This window comes from Fringilla coelebs (genome assembly GCF_963513975.1).
Source record: "Fringilla coelebs genome assembly, chromosome: 15".
NCBI lineage: Eukaryota > Metazoa > Chordata > Aves > Passeriformes > Fringillidae > Fringilla > Fringilla coelebs.
The window spans coordinates 924,820-945,964 of record NC_140041.1 but is presented as its reverse complement, the minus strand read 5'-3'; the positions used below and the strand labels follow the sequence as shown (position 1 = coordinate 945,964).

General features: G+C 41.7%; 1 protein-coding gene across 3 annotated transcripts in view; it reads right to left on the bottom strand.

Moving 5' to 3' along the window:
- LOC311159691 (A-type potassium channel modulatory protein KCNIP1) overlaps window positions 1-21,145 on the bottom strand; it is a gene marked incomplete at both ends in the record, with an annotated part of 280,379 nt that overhangs the window by 63,269 nt on the left and 195,965 nt on the right. The window contains one exon of one of the 3 annotated variants that reach the window (XM_084215896.1): window positions 12,640-12,739. The exons of the other annotated variants lie outside the window; for them this stretch is intronic. Coding sequence (XP_084072022.1) covers window positions 12,640-12,739 — 100 coding nt within the window. Of the gene's footprint in view, window positions 1-12,639; window positions 12,740-21,145 lie in introns of those variants that run through there. 3 annotated transcript variants of the gene reach the window in all.

Here is a 21,145-nt window from a genome sequence, read left to right as displayed (position 1 = left end):
GGAGCGCACACACTCACCATACCTCTGCTGTGATAATGAGGGACGCAGGGACCCCAGGCAGGTGAAAAAGAATGCTCTTTGTTGCCCAAAACCTGGTCTTTTTAAGCAGCTAGCTGGGGATCAGTTTACATAGTTTTAAGGCACAACAAGCACGAGTCAACCAATGACCATACACCACAATGTGGACACGCAGCAGTCTCTGCAGCACATCTCTCACCTCTCTACCCCTGCTCTGAGTCACTCTCCCATAGTTTCCTTCTATTTAGCCTAAGTAACAGGCCAGACCCATGTTACTAGGCCTCCCCTTTATAAAGCCTTGCCTATCGGTAACTACCTCTGCTCACTGCAACCTTCACTCCTCACAGGAGGCTCTGTTACCGCCTGCACAGTCCTGTGCATGTCCTGCTTAGACTTGTTTCCTGCAGAAAGCACTCCCAGCAGAACTGCACTGATTCACGGGATCCCTTCTAAGCAGCAGAGTTGTAGAGGTACTTATATGCCCCAGTACTTCCTTCCCCTCAAGTCACTCACACATGATTCTTCCCCTGGAAATGAAGCATGAAAGTGTAGGAAACTATTCACAGCTTGATGACTGCATTGCCTGCCAGCCAAAATACTAGGACTGTGTGAATACACAAATCTTTTTTTACAAATCAGGCTGTTAGAAAACTTGGATCCAAAAGGAGGCATCTGTGTGTTTTCTGTGCTACAAGCAGTCACAACAGGTTGCCTGAAATGGCTTGCTTCCTGAGCTAGTGGGCAAGAGTAATTTATGAAAATTATTTATTAGAAACTTGTATCTAAAAAAAAGTTCATCAATTCAAAAATTATAGTTTTTTCTGCTTCTGAAGCGTTCAAGGAGTGTCCCTGGATCAAACTACAAAACTGTTACCCAACTCCCTGGGTGTGGAAAGCAGAACAGGGAAGTTGCAGTGCTGTACAGTTCCCAGGCCGGTTGCTGGAGCATGGCCATTTCTCTTTCAAATGTCAGGATGAGCTTCCCGTTGCCCAGCTAAAAGGCAGTGATTAACAGAGGTGTGTGACCACTGTTCTTACAGGCAGCATTGCAATTTCCACAGTACCTGCTTGTCATGGTTTGATGCTGGTGCAATGCCAATGCACCCATGAAAATGTATTTTTCTCAAATGAGTTCTGTGAGATGCAACCAGAAACAGAGCAGAGCAGGCACAAGTTTAGAAATAATGAAAAAACCCCAACTTTATTAACCTACAACTATAATAAAAGGAACACACACAGAGAATTCAAAATTAAAACCTTCCGAAACATTCCTCCTTCCCCCAACCAGTTTCCACCCAAGCACAGTGAGACAAAACCTTAGGTTCTCAGTCAAGCCACCACCCCTCAGATAATCAATTCTCAGTTTATCAAGGGAGAGAGAAGCCTCTCTTGTACCATAGTCTTCCCCAGGAAACACAGTTATGTCACAAAGGCACCGTCCGGAGAAAATCTGCCATCCATGTGCAGTGCTCTCACCACTGTTGATGGACCAAAACTGCTTATAGGGCTCCCTTTTAAGAATGCTTTGCCAAGTACCAAAGAATAACCATCTGTCATCTGGGAACAACAGTTCCTCCCCCCTCCCCCCCACCATTTTCACTCCCCCTGGGGCTGAAGGTCTCAAGAACAGAGATCTTCTTCCCCAAAATCAGAGGGCACCACCACACCCTCCTTATCCTTCTCTGTTCTCTTCACTCCTGCACTGGCAGTCACTACAGCAGGTCACTCTCTTGGCTCAAGCCACTGCATCCCCCTATATGCAGTCTCTGTGTTACAGGAAAAATTGGTTCAGTCTATGGCTATGCAAGAAAAGTCCAGTCAAAGGCCACTCCATCATCTCAACTCCTCTGACATCCTTCACTTGCTTAGACCTTCACCACACTTGCCCATTTCCTTCTATTTCATGTCTGTCTCCTCATTCAAACCAAAGAGGATTAATGTTCCGCAAAGTCTTCATTTTCCAAGAAAAGGGTTAAAATCTTGGGCTCTGCTTGCCCAGAACTCCCACGGCGGCTGGGCACCTTCTCACTGCACAGCCCCTTCTCCTTCTTCTTCGGCCGGCCATGCTGCCAACACCTGATATCAAACTTCCAGGTGGCACAAGCACAGGCATGGGTCTCTCTCTTGGGTGGGGTGGGGGTCTGCCCCATCTCTCTCAGGGTTCTCCCCCCTTCCATCCTGCAGGGGCCTTCACCTCCCTTCTCTGTCCAAGGCCCCGGCCGACCTCATCCGGCCGCATGGCTTCTCCTCCCCCGCCCAGCCCAGAGCTGGGCAGTGCAGCTCTGACCCCTTCCATGGACAGGAACACGAGAGATGTTCCCCCTGGGAGTTCACTGCTTTTAACCCCGCTGTGTTCTCAGAGGCATGACCGTGTCCTCAGGGGCCGCAACAGGTGCCAATATTCAAATTTCAGCACTGATCAGTTTGACCACAGCATCCCAAAAAACTCACTTCCTTGTCAACCCAGGACACTGCTGTAGCACCAAAGAAAACCAAACCATACAACCCTAAAAAAGCAAATTCAACCAAGTGGCTCAAGTTTTGCATTAAATGCAGCTAAGGAGTAACCTTCCAATTAATTTGTGATGCTTACAGCAAGCACTACAAAATCCTTGGCGTACTCTGTACACAACACGAGTTAGAGTTTAGTTACCATCTCATTAAAATACATAGAACTGACATGGATGAATTCCCTTTACTGCTTTCATAATCCCAGCTTTTATGTTGACGCTACACAAATTTTACATGGCTAAACAAATACCAAGTCTAAAATCCAAGTTTTTAGACTTTTTTTCCCGCACTTAGGACCAGATTTTGCATGTACTACAGATCTTGGCCAGATGAGTAGCTGGAATCAATTTTGTTATAAGAACCACCTCTTTGTTTGAATTAATTCTTGGACTAATAAGTAATTTACTTATTATTTGAAGGGATGACAGCTTGGAGCAATTTGTCACTAATATCAACAGATGCTCTAGTCCCATTATCTATGAACATTTCAGCTGAGTGTATCTGGGCAAAGCCAGGCTTTCACTGGGAAAACAGTAAAATATATGTTTTAGTTGAGTGGATCACTGTAAATACAGGTCTATGATGTCAGTATATACTTCCCCAAATTTGGACTTGTCTCAGGGAAAAAGAATAACTGAATTACATTGTCTGCACCTTATTTTTTAAAAGCAAAAATCTCGAATGGCACATTTTTTTTTTTTAAGTTAACATTACTAGAAGAGCAAACACTTTCATTTAGAATTGATAATGACAAAAAGCCTGATAGTTTGCTATGGAATGCCAGCCTGATCTGAAATGCAAAGCTTCTGAGTTAGGGGTAAATCTAAACACTTGGGCTTGAGTAAAAAAACCTCACCACTCTGCATAACTAAAGAAACAAAGTGAAGATAACCATTACATTTGCTACAATACATTGCTGGAATCAAACTTGCTTTATGTTATTAACAAACAATACATGGTGCAAGGTCTGGAAAGAACCTCCCAGAGAGAATAATAGTAATTCACAGCTGTTGGGGGGGATTCTTTTTTTAACCCTACTGTTTCTCTTCCACTGAGGTTTCCTGCTCCTGCCTCTGCAGCTGTAACTGTAAGAGTCATCAGGCACCAAGGAGAAATGCCTGACTGCAGCTGTGCCCCTGAAAGAACAGTGGGCACACAACAGCTTGCAGCCAGGGCACAGTGGCCTGCAGTTTGCATTTGCCAGATGCAGTGCTGGCTCTGTGCTCGGCTATTCCTCCCAGCTCTCTTTTCTCTTTCCACTGCCTTTGTCCTGGTTTATAGAGGAGGGTGCTGTCACATCGCTTCACTTTTACTGAGAGGTTGCTTTCTAATTTGCATGCATGCGTATTTGCGCAAGGGCACGGCGTGCAGTTCAAAGCGATTTTCTCACTTTCAAAGTAGTCCTTGTGAGTAAGTTGTCCCAAGTCTGATGTGCACCAGGCTTTTACTTTTGTTCTTGATTGAGTACTGCTGTGCTATATTCTTTTTAAAACTCCAGCTATTTTGGGAGAGGTGCATAATTTAATATGTTCAATAGTTTTCTTGTCAGGCATTCACGTACAACTTCCTTCATCTTGCACTCAGATGTTTGATATTCCACAGTAATTGGATTTGCTACCTCTGTGTTTATTTTTATTACCTACAGTAAATGCTGGTTTCTTAGCCAAGGACTGTTAAAGTTCTTGCTGAAGCCTACAGTATCCTACCCTGCAGGTTTTCTGAGGCTTGCAATGTCAGTTTTCAAGCAATTCAGAACTCTTTCCGCAAGGGTAAATAATGTACAAATTAGTATAGCCTGAACACTGCATTAAGAAAAAGCTCCTCCCATACAACAGCAGCTATGCGCACGCAGTGTGACCCTCCTCTTTGGCCAGAGGCACAGCGATTCACTTTAATATTATCACTGGGCCAAATATTCAAGTAGAGACAAGGAAGAAAAGCTTTTCTCACTGATATTGCTGTGAAGTCCATTCATAGGCAGAACTGGTCTCCCCGTTGAAAACAAAATGAGAAGATACAGGGCAGGAGAGATCTTCAAAACTTTCTGCAGGGTCAGCACCAGTGTCCCATTGAACTTGAAGCCAGGAAACTGATCCAGGACTGCAGAAAACAAACTCTGTGAAGAGGAGAGCTGTAGGACATCCAAAGACTAGTCCCATCATCTCTGTCTGTAAAACCAAAATCCAGACAAACAACTTCCTTTGTAAGCACAGTTAGACATCTACAGTCAAGTGGAAGACTGACCCTACTGGCATGGGCATGCCATCCCACAGCTAGGAAAGCAGGCTCTGTGCTTCTGCCAGCTCTGTTAGCTCATTACTCAGGTCTTTACTTTGGAACCAGTTTCCTTTCCCACTGAATAAATGTGGGAGAATCAAGGGATGAAGGCAGAAGAGGAGAGAGGCCAGGAGTAATCATAACTTAAAAGAAAGACCTTCAGGACATCATTAACAGGCCACACGTTTTAGTTTGTCTCTGATGTTTGCACTGGTGCTACTGAAGTTTCTCCTACAAGTCCCATCACATTTGTTTTCTTTCTTCTCAACAATATGTGCATGTTGTCTTTTCTGCTCAGGATCAATGGTAGCTCCTTTCAACCTTTTCCTTATGTATTTAAAAAGCCCAGCTGGGAGTTCTATGCAGCTGAACTCAAGAAGTTGCTTTTAAAATCAAGAAGCAGAAGTGCAATCAGCTGCAGGGAGACTACTGAAAACTTCAAAAGGTGGAAGCAGAAATGCTGCAGTACAGCCAGCTGGTTCCCAGTGTGTCCCTGCAGGATGCATGTCGCAGGACCTGGGTGGCATGTTCTGAGCAGGACTGACAACAGGTTTTTCCCAAACATCTTTGCAGGGATAAGCAAGTGTTAGAAAGCTGAGGAACCTCACTGTTCTTCAAACCCTCTGGTCTGCAGGTCTCAATATAGGATTCTCAAGTTTAATAAATAACAGAAAACCTGAGGAAAGCAAGTCTTGGACGGCAGGTAAAGGACAGAGGATGGTGAGCGGATGGCCAACCATAGCCAGTACTCCCCCTGACATGGAGAAAAAAGCTAGCACATAGTCCTGCTAGGAAACAAATTTAGGTCAACTGGAAGCAATGACACATTCATATTCTTTGGAGAAAAACCCAGAGAAAACAATTACTGGAGCTATTTTTATTTACAAAAGTGAAAACCATCTTAGGCTGTGGGAAAGGAAGTAGCCAATTGTTCATATGCTGGGAGATTTGGGTCTCCTCCATTCCAGTACTGTATAATGATTTGCTTTTATCATCCTAGCATGTTCTCAAGTAATATTAGACTGGTAGAGCAGCTCATGTGCTGTCCCAGACCAGATGCCCCTTGAGTAGCACTGCATCCCCCTCTGCCAAAGGAAAACCTCAGCCTGCTTTGTGCATGACCATTGGTCCCACACAGGGAGACCCTTGAGAGGCCATGGAGGAACAGGAATGCAGAAGGAGCTCTCTGGTCATACCTTCTCTTTGGTTCACTGAACCTTGACCTGTCCATTCACAAGGCTCTCTTTAACCAGTTGAGATGCTATAGAAGTGCTTTTTATTCGAACTATTTCACTCCTGGAGGCTCCCTTTCTTTTTTTTTCTGACGCGGGAAGATACCAAGTGAAGTGGGATCCTTGAGGCCCTCCCTCCTCCTGTGTTCTTTTCTGGACTACCTCTTCATCCTGTGCTTTTTGGCTCCTACAAGGCAAAGATCTTCCACCCTCAAAAGACAACTCAGACTCTCCTATGGTGTACAGCATTGACCTCTAACAGAACCACAGTATGTCACCATTGACATACATATAAGAATATTATTTCCCTACTTTTTCAATGAAATGCATCAATTCAGAGTATATTAACCAAGGCATTGCAAATTAGTGACTGCATTTGAGCTGGTGTGCACTCAAAGAATTGAAAAATGTGCTATAGAAAGCAGAATATTTTGAACTATATGATAAATGAAAATTAAGATGCATCACATTTTTATGGAGTACCTCTTCTTTGTCCACTCCGAAAATATGCGTATTTTACAGTAGAATTTTCACAAGAATAAACTAGGAGAAAACCCACCCTTCAGAGCATGTCAGAATTAGGTCATCTCAACATTGTTGGGATGTTTATTGAATTCATATTTTTCTACCATTTTTCAAATGACACAATAGAAGAATTTTTGTAAGAATGCTAACAATTCAGAGGTTGGGACAAAAGCCAGAAAGAGGGACAGTTTTAACAACTGTTTCAATCCTTTGAATCCAAGACAACTGAACTAGGAAGCAATTTTAAGCACAGAAGCATTCCAGTTAGAACAAAAGTGGGTCGGGTGTTCAGTGGAAAACCACAGATTAAAGCAAAAAGTTTTTTTCCACTCCACAGTACAGCAAACTTGGATTAAATAACAAGCCCAAAGCTAGATGGTTTTGAGGTACAAAAATAAAATTGACATTCTGTCAATGTGGACTCAGGATTGGTTAGTAAATAGAGTCCAGGGAGTGCCCCAGAAAGGTTAAGTCCCCCACAGTGGGCTCTGTGGGGATCATGGGGTCACAGAAGCTCCCCTAATGCTTCAAAAAGATCTGAGATGATGAAACTGTAAATAGAGTGACTTTCCTATTGGGTCAAGATGTCTTACATCCAATTCCCCTGGCAGGAATTTTCAGTAACACCATTTGTAGCACCAGCCTGCCAGGGGTCACGCACCATGACTGACACAGGAACAGCAGCTCCATCCACCAACACAGCAGCACTCAGGGCTCACCCATGTTTGTGACGATAAAATACCCCTGGGGCACAAACACTACCAGTCCCTGCCTCAGAAAAGAAGTCTCATAATGTTACGGAGCCACTCTGAGCAACCTGACCTAGTGGATGGGCAGGGGGCTTGGAACTGGGTGGTATTTAAGGTTCCCATTCGAACCATTCTGCGATTCTATGATTCTACAATTAGGGCATACTCCTCCCCACCTGAAAGAACAGTTACATTCTTCTGCCCTCACCTGCTTTCCTGCCTTTTTCATCTTGACAGCTTATTAGGAAGTATACACTAAGACAGAATCTTATTTTGTCACTTTCCACATTTGAAGTAAGTGTGTGTGCCTGAGGAGTGCACTGAATGCAAGTGCAGTATGTATACACCTGGAAAGCATCAAGCACTTTCAGATTTTTCTGAAAAGTGGAAAGATTTTTCAAGTGTAAGTGATAAGCAGAGATGTAAAATATCCAGCTGATATTACAAACTAAGAGTCATGTAAGACCAGTGGAAAAAAATTAGGATCCTGATTCTGCATTACACCCATCAAGTCTCCTGTGATGATCTCTCATCCAGCTTCTAAGGTGTGAATTGGATGATCACTATGATGAGCCTGTCAGAAGTGGCAGAATGAAGACAGAAGTTTATTACATGCACAGCTGTATGTAATAGCACATGCTGCTAGCAGATTCTTACCATTTACAGCCTGCGGATTTAGAACCTTTCCACGTAAAAGTTACAGGTATTTTATGGTCAAGGTTAGGCACGGAGGAAAATGGAACTAGGAATTATTTTTAACTCCATTTTACTTATGCATAAATTATGTAGAGAAAAAGACTTTCAATCTGTCTGAGCACCATCTTGAAGAAGTGAGAGGAAAACCTCTTGCACACTTCAGTCACTGTTAGAATGTAGAAAACCATGGCAGACAGTAGCAAACAAGTTTATTTCTGTTCATAAGATCCCTGTCCTTTGGTTATTCTGTGCTCACAAAAGCAGTACAGTCCTAGTGGCTCACATGAGTGCACAGAAGTGATTTGTAGGCCAGAGCTCACCTGTAGGTATAAATGCTTTCTATTTGAGTTCATCAGCCACTCAAAAAAGCCAATGAAAGTGCAAGAACATAAAAATTCCAAAGCTGGAACAGGAAGATGAGAACTTGCTCATTCTGAGTCCACATTGAAGCAGACACCGCCAAAATATGTCCATCAATGACAGCTGAAACTGGCCAGTACCAGATTAATTGTGCTAACTTCATGCAGCCCAAAGCAGAGGTGCTGACCACGAGCTCAGGCTCTGCTGCAGGCACGCTGTGGGGTGTGTTGTGGGCACATGTGTCAGTGTGCACCAAGTACCAAAACCTAGGAACAGAGACAGAGCACACAGCCATGCCGTGACTGCTGTGGGAACACAGTGAAAATATTACAGTTCTGATAATGACTTCCTTTCAGCCAGCAAGTGTGTGACAGCCAGTCAGCTCTGTCACCTTCTCAAGGACAGCAAGCGTCTCTCAGCTCACAAGGGGAAATACAAACACAGAGCTGTCTTGTTAGTGTGGAAGCTGCTGGTTTGGCTCAGTCTACCCAGAGCCAGTCCTTTATACTCAAGGATAGCTCTCTGAGCTCATTCCAGGGCACTGGCATGATTAATTTTTTTAAAGATGAAAAGCAGTGACAAATGGGCCAGAGAGAGGAGTAGCAAAGGGAGAAACCCGAGTGTGGGCACCAGAAAATACAAACTCAGGCCTTTCAATCTGTTCTGTGACTATATATTTCTAGCAGTGCTCTTGTGTTTTGCTGTGTGGAAGTGGCCCTGCAGTCTGAGAAGCCCTGCTGGTGCTGACATGCTCTGCCCCATTGGCCACAGGCGGCCGGTGCACCGTGCTGGTGCCATCACCGCGCCCCGAGAGCTCTGCCCCAGCCCTGCTGAGGAACCCCTCTCCAAGGGCCACACGCTGCCAAACAGCCGAGCCACAGCACAGCCAGGCATGGGAGGTGAGCCAGGGCTGAGACTTAACAAGGACACACTTGAAGAAAATAAAGGAGGAAAAGGAAAAGGAGATAAGAGATTTGAGGAACAGAGAGTTAAATTTTAAGATTACATGGTAGTAGATCTCAAAAAGATGGGAATTATTATGCAGGTGTTCAAACCAAACTAAGACTTGAGGTGTATATGAACATTTGAACTGTAGTTTTCAAGATAATCTTCTTATCATTCTGCTTTTCTTCTGTGAGAAACTCCACTCTTTCCCTCTATCCTGCACCATGTACACAGGCTGAAGCTGAAGGACAGCAGGTTTCCTAGGAACATCTAGTGTTGAACATTGTTCTCCACTGCATTTTAGGAGGAGTGGAGGAGATAGGAAATTGCATAGGAATATTTGGGGTTTATTGTGAATATTGGTATGTTTTTCAATGCCAGTTTTGGATAGAAACAAAAGCACAGTTAGGAAAACTCTGATGTCCCCGCTCTGCTCATTTACTGACAGATGGTTTGAGCTAATGCTTTTGCAAATAGGTTTATAAGTTTGAGTGCTCTATGTGACATTTAGACAAAGGCCCTTTCTCAGCAGCACAAAGACTCAGATGACTCATCTGTCCAGGTGTCCACAAATGTTCAAGTAAGAGCAAGAGGCCAGCAAGAGTCAAGGACTTGAAGTCCAGCACCAGCATCTCGTTTTAGTGACTGTGATCTTCCAGAGAGCACACTTATTACTGGATAGTCATGGCTAGCAGGAAGGGTGCAGAATTTCAAGAAGTTTTGCCTGTTTCTGTTTATGGTAATTTGAGTTCTCTTCCTCCACTTAAAAATGTACAGATTTTATACTCTATATTTGTATGTCACTTTGAAAGTCTCTCTGTAGAAAGTACTGATGAGTTTGAATTATAATTACAATGGTTTCAACAGAGTTTGTTAGCAGTGTACTTTTGTAAGCTGTTCAGTAAAACAAAGTCCACAATAGTATGGGGAAACTGAAAGCTCAGCTAGGAGTTCTCTGGGCCCAAGGCAAGGTCCAGTTGTTCCAGCAGCATTCTATATGTGATGCTTAAGGTTCAGCATACCTTTCTACACTCTGTGTTTAACTTGATACCTGTTTTCTCTTTGCTCAATGAAGCCTGGCAATAGAAATTTGTTTCTTCTTAGGATAACACACACTTTGGAATTTACACTGTACTGGCAGTGTAGATTCCTAAGGAGCATCATGCTCTGTAAATCCTACAGCATTATGCAGTACTATTAAAATTAAAGGGAAGTTAAAAGCTCAAATTTTTTCTCACTAGAATATTAAATATAATTTCTTTGTATAACAACCAACATTTCAGTGTTAAGGACTAACATATTGTAACAAGTAGTCAATAGTCTCTGCTGGAAATTATTGACACACAACCTCATGTCACCATTACAGCAAAGGAAGCAGCAGATCTCACAAGGACCAGAGTTTCACAAAGTATGTGTATATTGTATGTTTTTACAAAGTGTGGACATGGCAGGAGAAGCTGTAAGGAATTGTGTACTGGTTCAAACTACAGTCTGAATACCAGCTTACCTGAATTCTAACATATTAATGTGAAGTTAACCTCATCCCTTTTTCAGCATAATTCACAGTATTTTAATGTAAATTTAATCAGAAATACTACTAGGCATTATGATTATTTGCTCCTAATTATTCAAATATTCCCAAACTTTCCATCTCCTTAGGAGTCAGCAATGTGCCATTCCCCCCTTACTCATGACATGAGTAGAGCTCACAGGTACACTGGAGACTGGGCACTGGGAAGGAGCAGCTACCCAAACCCATGAACCACCCTCTCCTAAAGCTTCCTTCTTCAATGCTCTATTTTTTTTAAACCAATTTGTTAAATAGAATCTGCCCTTAGATGCATTCAGGCAGATAATAAAAGGATTCCAAAAATCCAGGGGCCCAGATGGACCAATTCATAACAGACTTTGCTAGAGCTGGAGATAGGAAATTACCTGTACATCAGGTACCATCTAACACCTCTCTGTGATAGGAGCACATAGACATCTGAGGACTCACAAAAGCCAAAATAAATAAATTTTTCTATTGTCACTCTGTCTTGCTTGCACAATTTGATAATTTCAATAGCCCTGGCAAAGTCAGCTGGTAGGTAAAGCACTTGCTATGCAATCTGAATTACTGCCCCAGCTTCAAATTGTTTTGCATCAGTCATCACCAGGTACCTCTTAATTCATGCAAACATAAAAGTTAGGGAAAACGCTCAAAGCAGCAGGAAGTAGGAAAAGCAAACACATGCATGAGAACTAAAATAAAGCACACAATCAATGAACCAAAAGTTTTATAACTTTTTCCCTCCATTTATAGTTCGTCAAGATTCTTCAAACCTTCCACCAAATGTTGTCAGGTAAATTACTATGAGGCCAGCAAGCTCACCTCTTCCAGGTTGTCATGAGCTCTGAAGCAGAAAGGAATAATTGTTCTCTATCTGTTGTAGCAGAAGGTTATTTTAACAACTGCGTTTTTCTTGCTCGCCATGAGAAATGACTCTCAAGTTTCTAAAAAAAGCAGCTGTTCAATATTCAGGAATATTCAGGCATACTGTAAATCTACTCTCCCTATTAAACAATGACACTCTCTGTACAGATATGCTTTGATTTATGGAGCTCGCTGTCTAAAATTCATCCCTCCTTAAATTTAATATTTGCATGTTTCTACATGAATTACATTGTTTATAAATCAGAGAGGTAACAAAAATTAGGATATCATTTGCAGTCCTATAGCTCCTTCAAACTATACTCTGCAAAGCGTATTTATCTTTCAATCAGCAATGTTTTCCTAAAACATACTCAAGAATAGAGAGCAAGACCAAGCAGATCTGTTAAAGATAAATATTCTGAGAGAGGGCTAAATTGATTATGACAGAGACATTCATCCAAGTAAGTTCAGAAAGGTTTTTGGATTTCCTGTTAATAACAGCCAATAGCTAAAAATAAGCCATGATATTTCTAGCAATTAGAACAAATTGAGAGGATATAATGATAAACTTACTAAAATGCAAACCTTTCATTTAGAGCTTTGGGATGTGAGCTGCAGTTTACTAAAGCACACAAATCTGTATTGAAGTTTTTAAAACAATCTTAAACATAAACAAAGAATGGTTTAAGATTATATCACATTTATTTTCAGTATTGCAATGAGAGCTACAATGCTATATAGACATTTAAATACATTTCATTTGCCTAAAGAAAGTATATAACGTTATTTCAGCTACCTTTCAGCTCCCCAGATACTCAAACGCTGAACAGATGCATATACAGATTAAAGTAAAAGCCTCTGCAGCAACTGGCTTTCAGAACAAAATATTTTCTATTTCTTAATATCCTACCTTCAAAGTTGTCTTCTAGGAGACCCATATGCTCAAGTACCTTCACAAATCCAACTATTATCACCAGTACAACAATCATTTCAAGTCCCTCCAAGTTCATCTTGAAAAATTATTTATGTAAAAGCATCTTTTCTTAGGGAGAGTCCTGACTTCAGAGTTAGACTTTAATTAAAAAGCCCTCCTAGTCCAAGACATGCCACACAACCGGATAAATACAATGCTAAAGAAGCCCAGAATATTCGCACCATAAAACATTTCCATTGACAGCCAGACGAACAGAGGAATGTAAGGAGTCAAATCTTACCATGTCTGCATCACTTGCCTGCATGGATACAGATGTTTCAGTCTCTAAGGCAACAGACTATACAGTAACCACTTTGTTTAGCATTTCCTCTCTGCCACAGCCGAAATCCACCAGATCCGATTGATACCTAGTAAAATTTTTCACACTGAATTACAGCTTTAGAGGGCTCTTTAACGACACAGAGGAAAAAGTCCAAAACACTTTCTTTGCCCGATAGTGAAGTTTAGAAAACTCAAAGCAAAATTGTTTCATTAAAAAGATGCCCTATTTCTGTGTTTCCCTATTGACTGGAATACAGTTACAAAAGGTTAACTATTTGTTCAAGTAGCTTGTTTCCCACACTGCAAATACATTCACAGGAACCTAGTAAAATCTGAAATATTATAAGAAGCAGCTTGTTAGAAGGAAATCAGTTTAAGTCTGAGGGGTCTATGGGAAGCAAAAGCCTTTCCCTCACGCTGCCCAGCCCGGGGGGCTTGTGCAGGTGTTTAACACCTGCCCTTGGTGCCGATCAGCAGCAGGTCAGCTGCTGCTCTCACGGCTGTCTCACGCAAGGAAAGCCAACAAGTGTGCCCATGGCCAGCACTGCATGCAGCTGACTGCCCTGGCTCAGGGGGCACTTCCATGAGCACCCAGAAACACTGAAACTGCTTCCAAGTCCTTGCACACGACAGTTATTACCAGATTCTCTGAAGGACCTTATTTGGAGCCACCTAATAGCTGCCAATTAGCAAGCACTTGTCTGTCCTTCCTACTTACCTTCCCTTAGCTCTCCAGATTTGCAGCCAGAATTACAAAACAACAACAACAACAAAGCCAAACAAACAAACAAAACCCCCAAAAAACAAACAAACAAAACCACCCCAAAACCTGCATCCTTTTGAAAATAGGGCCACTTGTTCTGGTAAATTGTGACTACTTGGTCTGCAATGACTAAGAATTCTGTGCACAACATCAAGTACCACACTCATCATTCTTTTAACTCGATTTGAGACAAGCTAACCTGGGAAGATAGATAGATAGATAGATAGATAGATAGATAGATAGATAGATAGATAGATAGATAGATAGATAGATAGATAATAGATAGATAGATAGATAGATAATAGATAGATAGATAGATAATAGATAGATAGATAATAGATAGATAGATAGATAGATAGATAGATAGATAGATAGATAGATAGATAGATAGATAGATTTGTGTAAAAGTAAAACCTTACATTACTGCTGTACTTATTAAGCCACTGCATTTATAATACTCCTCTGGAAGCCTGAAATCCAGCTTGCTTTTTCAGTTACTGGTTTTTAGCCATTTGGGTACTTCTATCTTCAGCTGATGCTCTATACTGCTGTCTCCCAGGACACTCCTGTCCAGCTACATTAAGCACTGATATGCTGTGAGTCTAAGGCTGTCTGTGTGATGAGAGCTGCACAGTGGACCCTGTGTTACTGTTCACAGTGGGATCACTCCCACAGATTCTTTCAAAAGCTGTAAATGGTTTTCTTAATGACTTCACTAAAGCTTTGCTGTGTAGCAAGGTGTCCCAAAAGGCCTGAGTGAAGCTGTTTTCTGTATGAGTATTCCAAGATACTAATATTTATTAATATTTTAGAAGTATCAATTCCTTAGCAATGTAATTAGCATCACTGACATCCACAGCTTTTCTCATCCAAAATTCTCATCCAAAATAAATCTTACACTTTTCATTATTGAACTTCACCTGAGCATCTCACAGCCCTTACTGAAATTCTCAGTGAGCCTAAACACTCCTGAGAGGAGGTTAAGAATTTACTGAAATATCAAATCCAATTACCATGGAAATCAAACCACCTTTGGAACAGTCCAGACATCAGTTATTATAATTTAGAACAATAAACAATGGTTGAGTACAGAAAGCAAAAGAAAGAAACACTACCTGATGGAAATGGACTAGGACAGAGGGTAAAAAGAAGAAAGTAATTTAATCTTATTTTTGGTCAGGTTTAAAATCTCTGCTCCTACTAAAAATGAAATTAGCTCGGTGATGCCAATAAGCATTGAAATTTACTTTTATTTCTGTTTGGGAAAGGGGATTTCTCACAGTTCACTTTTACCTCTTTTCTGTTTTGCTGCTGTTCTCAGCTGGTTTACTGATTTACCAACATAACCTATGAACAAATACATTATTTCTTTTTCTTGTTAAAAGATCTATTTTGTAGAAAATAAAAATGTTTCACAGAAATGGATTTTTAAAAATTTTTTTTAAAGAAAGCTGCATTTCCAGAGTAGCCCAGCTTTTTGACATGCCAAGGCATCCTCCCTTCCTCAGAAGGATGGAGCACCTTTCCTATGACAAAAGGCTGAGAGAATTAGGATTGTCCATCCTAGAAAAGAGAAGGCTTCAGAGACCTAATTGTGCCTGAAGGGAATTTACACAAAAGATAGGTCTAGACTATTTACAAGAGCCTGGAGTTACAGGACAAAGGGCGGAAATGGTCAAATTGAGAGCAGGTTTAGATTAGATATTAGGAAAAAATTCTTCCCTGGGAGGTGGGCAGCCCTGGCACAGGGTGCCCAGAGCAGCTGGGGCTGCCCCTGGATCCCTGGCAGTGCCCAAGGCCAGGCTGGACACTGGGGCTGGAGCACCTGGGACAGTGGGAGGTGTCCCTGCCATGAACTACACGCCCTTTAAAGTCTCCTCCCAACCCAAACCATTCTATAACTCTGTGACTCTCCCTGCTTGGATTCAAGAGGTAAAGTCCAAGTCTTGCTTTATCCCAAGTGGAGCAGAGAAACGCCCTTGCTCTGTGCACCGCTCCAGGCAGAGGGCCTCTCCACCCCCGGAAAGCAGAGAGGGACTTCCACAGATTTTGCCTTCCCCTTATGACTTTCTGTTACTGAGTTATTGGTTGCTCTGCACCCTAATTCCTGGAAGCTACATGAGGTTTCCTCTTTTTTTTCAGGCAAAAAAGAACAATTTTTTAAACCTAGAGCACTTCCCAGTTGTTCTCTGAACAGCCTAATCCACCAGTAACAGTGTCTTTGGGGAGAGACAGAGGGAGAGAGAGAGAAAAGAGAACCTACTCCAATAAACTCCAATCAAAATTTATTTAGCTTGGGCAAGCCGACAGAACAAAGCTGCAGGCTGTGTGTTTCCTGCTCGTAAGTGTCTCACAGCAATAGATCATATTTATAACAAACTCCCAATATAATTTTCAGTTGTTCTTTTTTTGAGGCTGAGCAATCCACTGTGCAGGAAACTACTCCTGTCAACAAAGAAATGCAGGAGTGTTCTGGGAGGAGAATATCCACCTACCACTATCCAATTCAGCCATGCACATGCAGAGCAGGAGGGGTACTGCTGCCCGGATTCCTCCTCTCTGTACAAGGAGGAAGGCTGGGAGCCTGGCATAGTCTGGCACTGGATAAAGTTTGAACTGCTGCAGAACTGGGCATCCAAATGCTTCTGGCAGGTAATGTGTTGGGCAAAACTCTGGGGACCACACAGATAAATGGCTCATGCCAGGGCCATCACCTCACTTGTGAGCAACACCTCCCTTCTGCTCCTCCCTCCAGCAAACACAGAGAGATCTCAAAGTGAACTCACATGTGCATCAGAAAGTAGGTGTCTTTGTTTGGAAAGACAGGTGTCTGCTGAGGAAGGCAGGAGCCTCCCCTAAAATGGAAAATGTAAACCACCCCCCCCCCCCCGAATTGCTATAAATTTGAAATGAAGGGGCTCTTAGGCAAAAAATATGAGAGCAGGAAATAATAGTTCTTTAATAGAGAAGAAAATAAAAAGATAAAATAAACAATGCAGTAAACCAAAACAACACTGACAGAGTCAGAACATGACCTGACGCTCGGTTGGTCAGGGTGCTGGTAGCAGTCTGTCACTATAGGACACAAAATAAAACGATGTGACGAATCAAATTTCTCCTCCAGAAAATAGTGTAAAACAATAATTATTTAGAGAAAAGCACATGAGAAAGTTTGTCACAAGAATGTAAACATCGGAAGGCTTAGGAGAATTTAGTGGAACAGGGTGAGAGCAGTCCAATTGGAATTGTAGCTGCAGTCCTCCTGGAGTGTCAGGGTGGTTCTGTTGGAGCAGGGATCCTGCAGAAAGGTGCAGTCTTCCTCTGAAGATCCAGTGGAAGAAGAGGCAGCTGTTCCTCTGGGAAATCCAGTGGAGAAGCCATGCTGGTGTTCCAGAATTTCCAGATTATATCTGGGTAGCAATGGTTGGCTCCTCCCTCTGGGCTCACATCTCCCAGGGGGATGCTGTAGTTCTTATCAGCCATGCAGTGACATTCAATAGCCTGTTATCAGCAGCTGTGCCCCCGGAGGGAGGAGTGGTTGTGGAAGAGATAAGGAAAACTGCCCACTTAACAGAAGACAACTGCCATACAGATGGCAAATAGAATACAATTTGCTTGGCGATCCAGGACAAGGAATCATGATAGCAACAGGAATAGCACCAAGCAGTATCTATTTGTTAGTTAAATTTTCCTGTACAGCTTTCCCGTACCATTAAGACTACGTCTAAGATTTGGCCCCATAGTGTCCGTTCACAGCACAGATTAACTGTTCCTCTCATTTTGTCATTTTGTCCCTACACAAACCTCCTGGGTTTTTATCTTTTTCTTTAAACCTTGGAAACTGGACCAAGCCCAGAGAGGAGAAGATGACCCACTGGGTACCACAGCAGCACTCTGACAAGGGCAGCAACTGACAGCAAAGCCCCTGAGATTGCTCTGCTCTGATCAAGCCAAACCATTCCTAAGGACAGAATTACCTCAAGAACAACTGGAAACAAGGAGATCACTGCAGAAACCCCCAGCACTCACAGGGATCCACCAGGGATGGAAGCAGCACAGCAGGGCTGCAGACCTTCCCTCTGCTCCCTGGCCCTTCACTGCACACCAAAATGAAAGGACAGTGGCAGCTGCCATGGGAGACTTTTTGAAAGCCATGGTATCAGAGAACTGAACAGCTAAATCAGGATAGGAATTCCCAAGCTAGTCCATGTGCTTCTGGTCTTCAGTTCTAAGACTTCTTTGCCCCATCTAGACAGTAACCAGGCTCTCAGCTGTGTTTTGTTGCAGCAGATACCGACCGATACATCATTTTATTAATAGCATGATTGCAGTACAAATATTTTATTCCATGTTGTGTGTAGGAGGCTTCATTATGCCTTGGATTCTTCATGTGCACATCCTTTTTAAATACAGCTCGGTAAGACAAATGTGTCAGTTCCAGTTCTTTCAATATTTTCTTTAATGTTCTCAGTATTTTCTCAATTGCTGATAAAGAATTAATTCTGGGCCAATTTATTCCATGAATAAAATTCACACAGGACAATATAATTCTTCTCTAATGGGGTCATACAAAATGATGCAGTAAGAATTTAATTAAAAATTAAATTCTAAAACCTGATGAAATCTTACATGGTGCAGAGTTCTGAGGCAGCTACCGGGGCAGATACTGACTATTTATGGACAGCATTTTCAAAAGCATTCCCTTTTAACTTCTCTCCTAAATCATCATCATCTTTTCTGCACCCAGTGGAAGAATCATATGAACTGAATACCAGTTTCAGCTTCAGTGGATCTACAGGAAGTGATTTTTTGTATGTTTTTTATATTGGAGCTTCTTTCCATAATGCTGCTTATAACTTTGGCTACATTAGATGTCTATTTCAAAGGCTTTAATTTTATTTGGCAGTATTCCTACTTACATCTAAAAACCTTCGAGAGAGGCATTCATACATTTCAAACAGAAATGCTGAAATCCAAGTCTGCTTTTCATGGCAATGAGATGTGATGGATGGTATTTTCACATTGAACCCCTCTGTCACTAGTAGCTTCAGAGCTCCTTAAAATACACCACACAACCTTGCTATACTACAGCATTTTTATTACAGTGCAGTATGCCTGATTCAAATTGATGCTTACTGCCCTTGGAGGCAATGAATAAATTGTTCAAGGAGTGTGGAAACTGGTCCTTGTGCAAAACTCTTCAAGGCAAAGCTGATGAGGGATCTAAGGAATGTGGACGGGGAACACAGCCAGGTACCTAAGGCATGAGCTCAGTACATGACATTTAAAAAGGCACAGAAGCGTCATGACAGAGTCAATGGTACACAGATGTATTAGAGGCTGGTAACTGTTGAAGAGGAAATGAATCTGCTCAGCCAGGTTTTGGAAACCAAACTGATTTCAAAAGCCAAAAATGGAATCAAAAGGCTTCAAAGGAACAACCCGAAAGTGTAAAACTTCCGTGGTGAATGTTGTGGTCTGAAGCAAATGCCGGATGCAAGCTGAGTTGTAAAACTGGTAGCCAGAAGGTGTTCAAAAGTGGATGTAAACGTTTATTGAGGTTGTTATGTCCAAACAGACAGGTGAGCATGACCAAAGCCATTGCCATCATTCAGGAGAAAAGAGTCAGAAATGCAGCACATGTGAATCCAGTTACATGTTTTGCTGACCTCAGCTATCAGCTTCACTCATTTCAGAAAGGAGGCACCCACTAGCCCGGGAAATGGTTCCTTGATATGCCGTGCTCAAAAGGGTGGTGGTGATACAGCTGTAAAGAACACATGACTTCTCAGTTGATGAAAATCATCCTAACATCAGTCAACAGAAGGGGAAAGGGAAGAGAAAAGGGAAAGGGAAAAGGAGAAAGTGGGAAGGAAAAAAGGAAATGGGAAAAGCCAAACATAAGAAGTTTCTCAGCATTTATGTAACATTTTAGTGGCAGATCTGAATACTAATTGAAACAAAACCAAATGCACAAAATCCAGAGTAGTGAAGAACTAATCAATAATTTGAGGATGGGCAGTAGCTTTTGCTGTGTCTACTTAAATATGAAAAATATTGTATTTGGATAGTGAAGAGTTTTAAAATTCCCAATGAATGCAACATAACATGCTTTGTGTACCATTTTCTGTATACCGATCTTCAATATCTGCAATTTGCATTATAATAGCACTGATCTGAAGAGACACCAGAACATGGGTGTACAGATATATTGCTGAAAGATTTTTGTTACTGGTACATACAGAGGAATCAGAGATGAGGGCAAGAGAATCCTTCATAGTATGGATTTCTAAAGAAACCACAGTTTGATTTACAGAGATAACACTAGGATTTGACAGGATGTGAATGTAATTGTTCCTGGAGATAATGGGAGAAGAAAAAAGAGGAGGAAGATTTAAAAGGAAATAATTTTCACCTCTGATTAATAAATAAATAATGCCAATAAACAGGACACTGTCTGAATGGAGCCCACTCATTCCAGTGCTTGGCTCTTGCAAGGGAAGCCCTCTTGCTGCTAGCAGCAGTGCCACTGAGCATGGGTTAGGTGGGAAGCACAGCATGCCTGTCCAGCAGTATGCTGACTTCTAGCAAGGTCCTGCTGCCAGTTGATTAACAAAAGATAATCAGCTTGAATGATCCACAAAGTAAAGTTTTCAGAGTATGACCTGTTAACTTGGCCCTATTCAAGTGAAGGCACTGTAAGTTTTATATCTGATAATTGTCATAACTAGAGAACCCATCTAAACGATCAATGAAAAAATAGTATAAAAAGTCTTATTACCCTCTAAAATGTCAGTAACATGAATATTTCTTATTGTCCCCACCCAGTTCTAGTTAAAGATAGACCAGAGAAACAGCAGCCTGCATAATATTTCCCAGTGCACATATTTGTTCTGTAATATTCACAGCTGACATGAAGATCTCATTGTCTCTCACAGCCATAGCAATCTACAATTACAGTATCCTTGCCATTTTAATTTTAATTTACGGAGTATTAGACCTCAAAAAAAAAAAAATTCTCAGAGTTTGTCAACAGGCTGGGACAGCTTGAAGAAGGCTTACTCTGTTCGCTTACATTCCTGAACTGCACAGTTCAAACAGACCAATCCAGACTTACGCACAAGAGAACAACATAAAAATCAGGGGTTACAACCTCAAACTTAATAAAACCCTCTCACTGAGGCGTGCAAATAAATAATAATGGTTCCCTGAAACACGTTACAGTACTCAGAATTAAAATACCTATTTATAGCATGATGAATAATTTATTTAACTGTACTTTTCTCCCAGTCCTTAAATAATTAAAAGAGGTTTATTTTCACCTGGTAATTTAATTACAAAAAGGTTGCACTGACAAAGGGAAAAACATAATATCTGTTGTCTTTCTTATTACAAAGT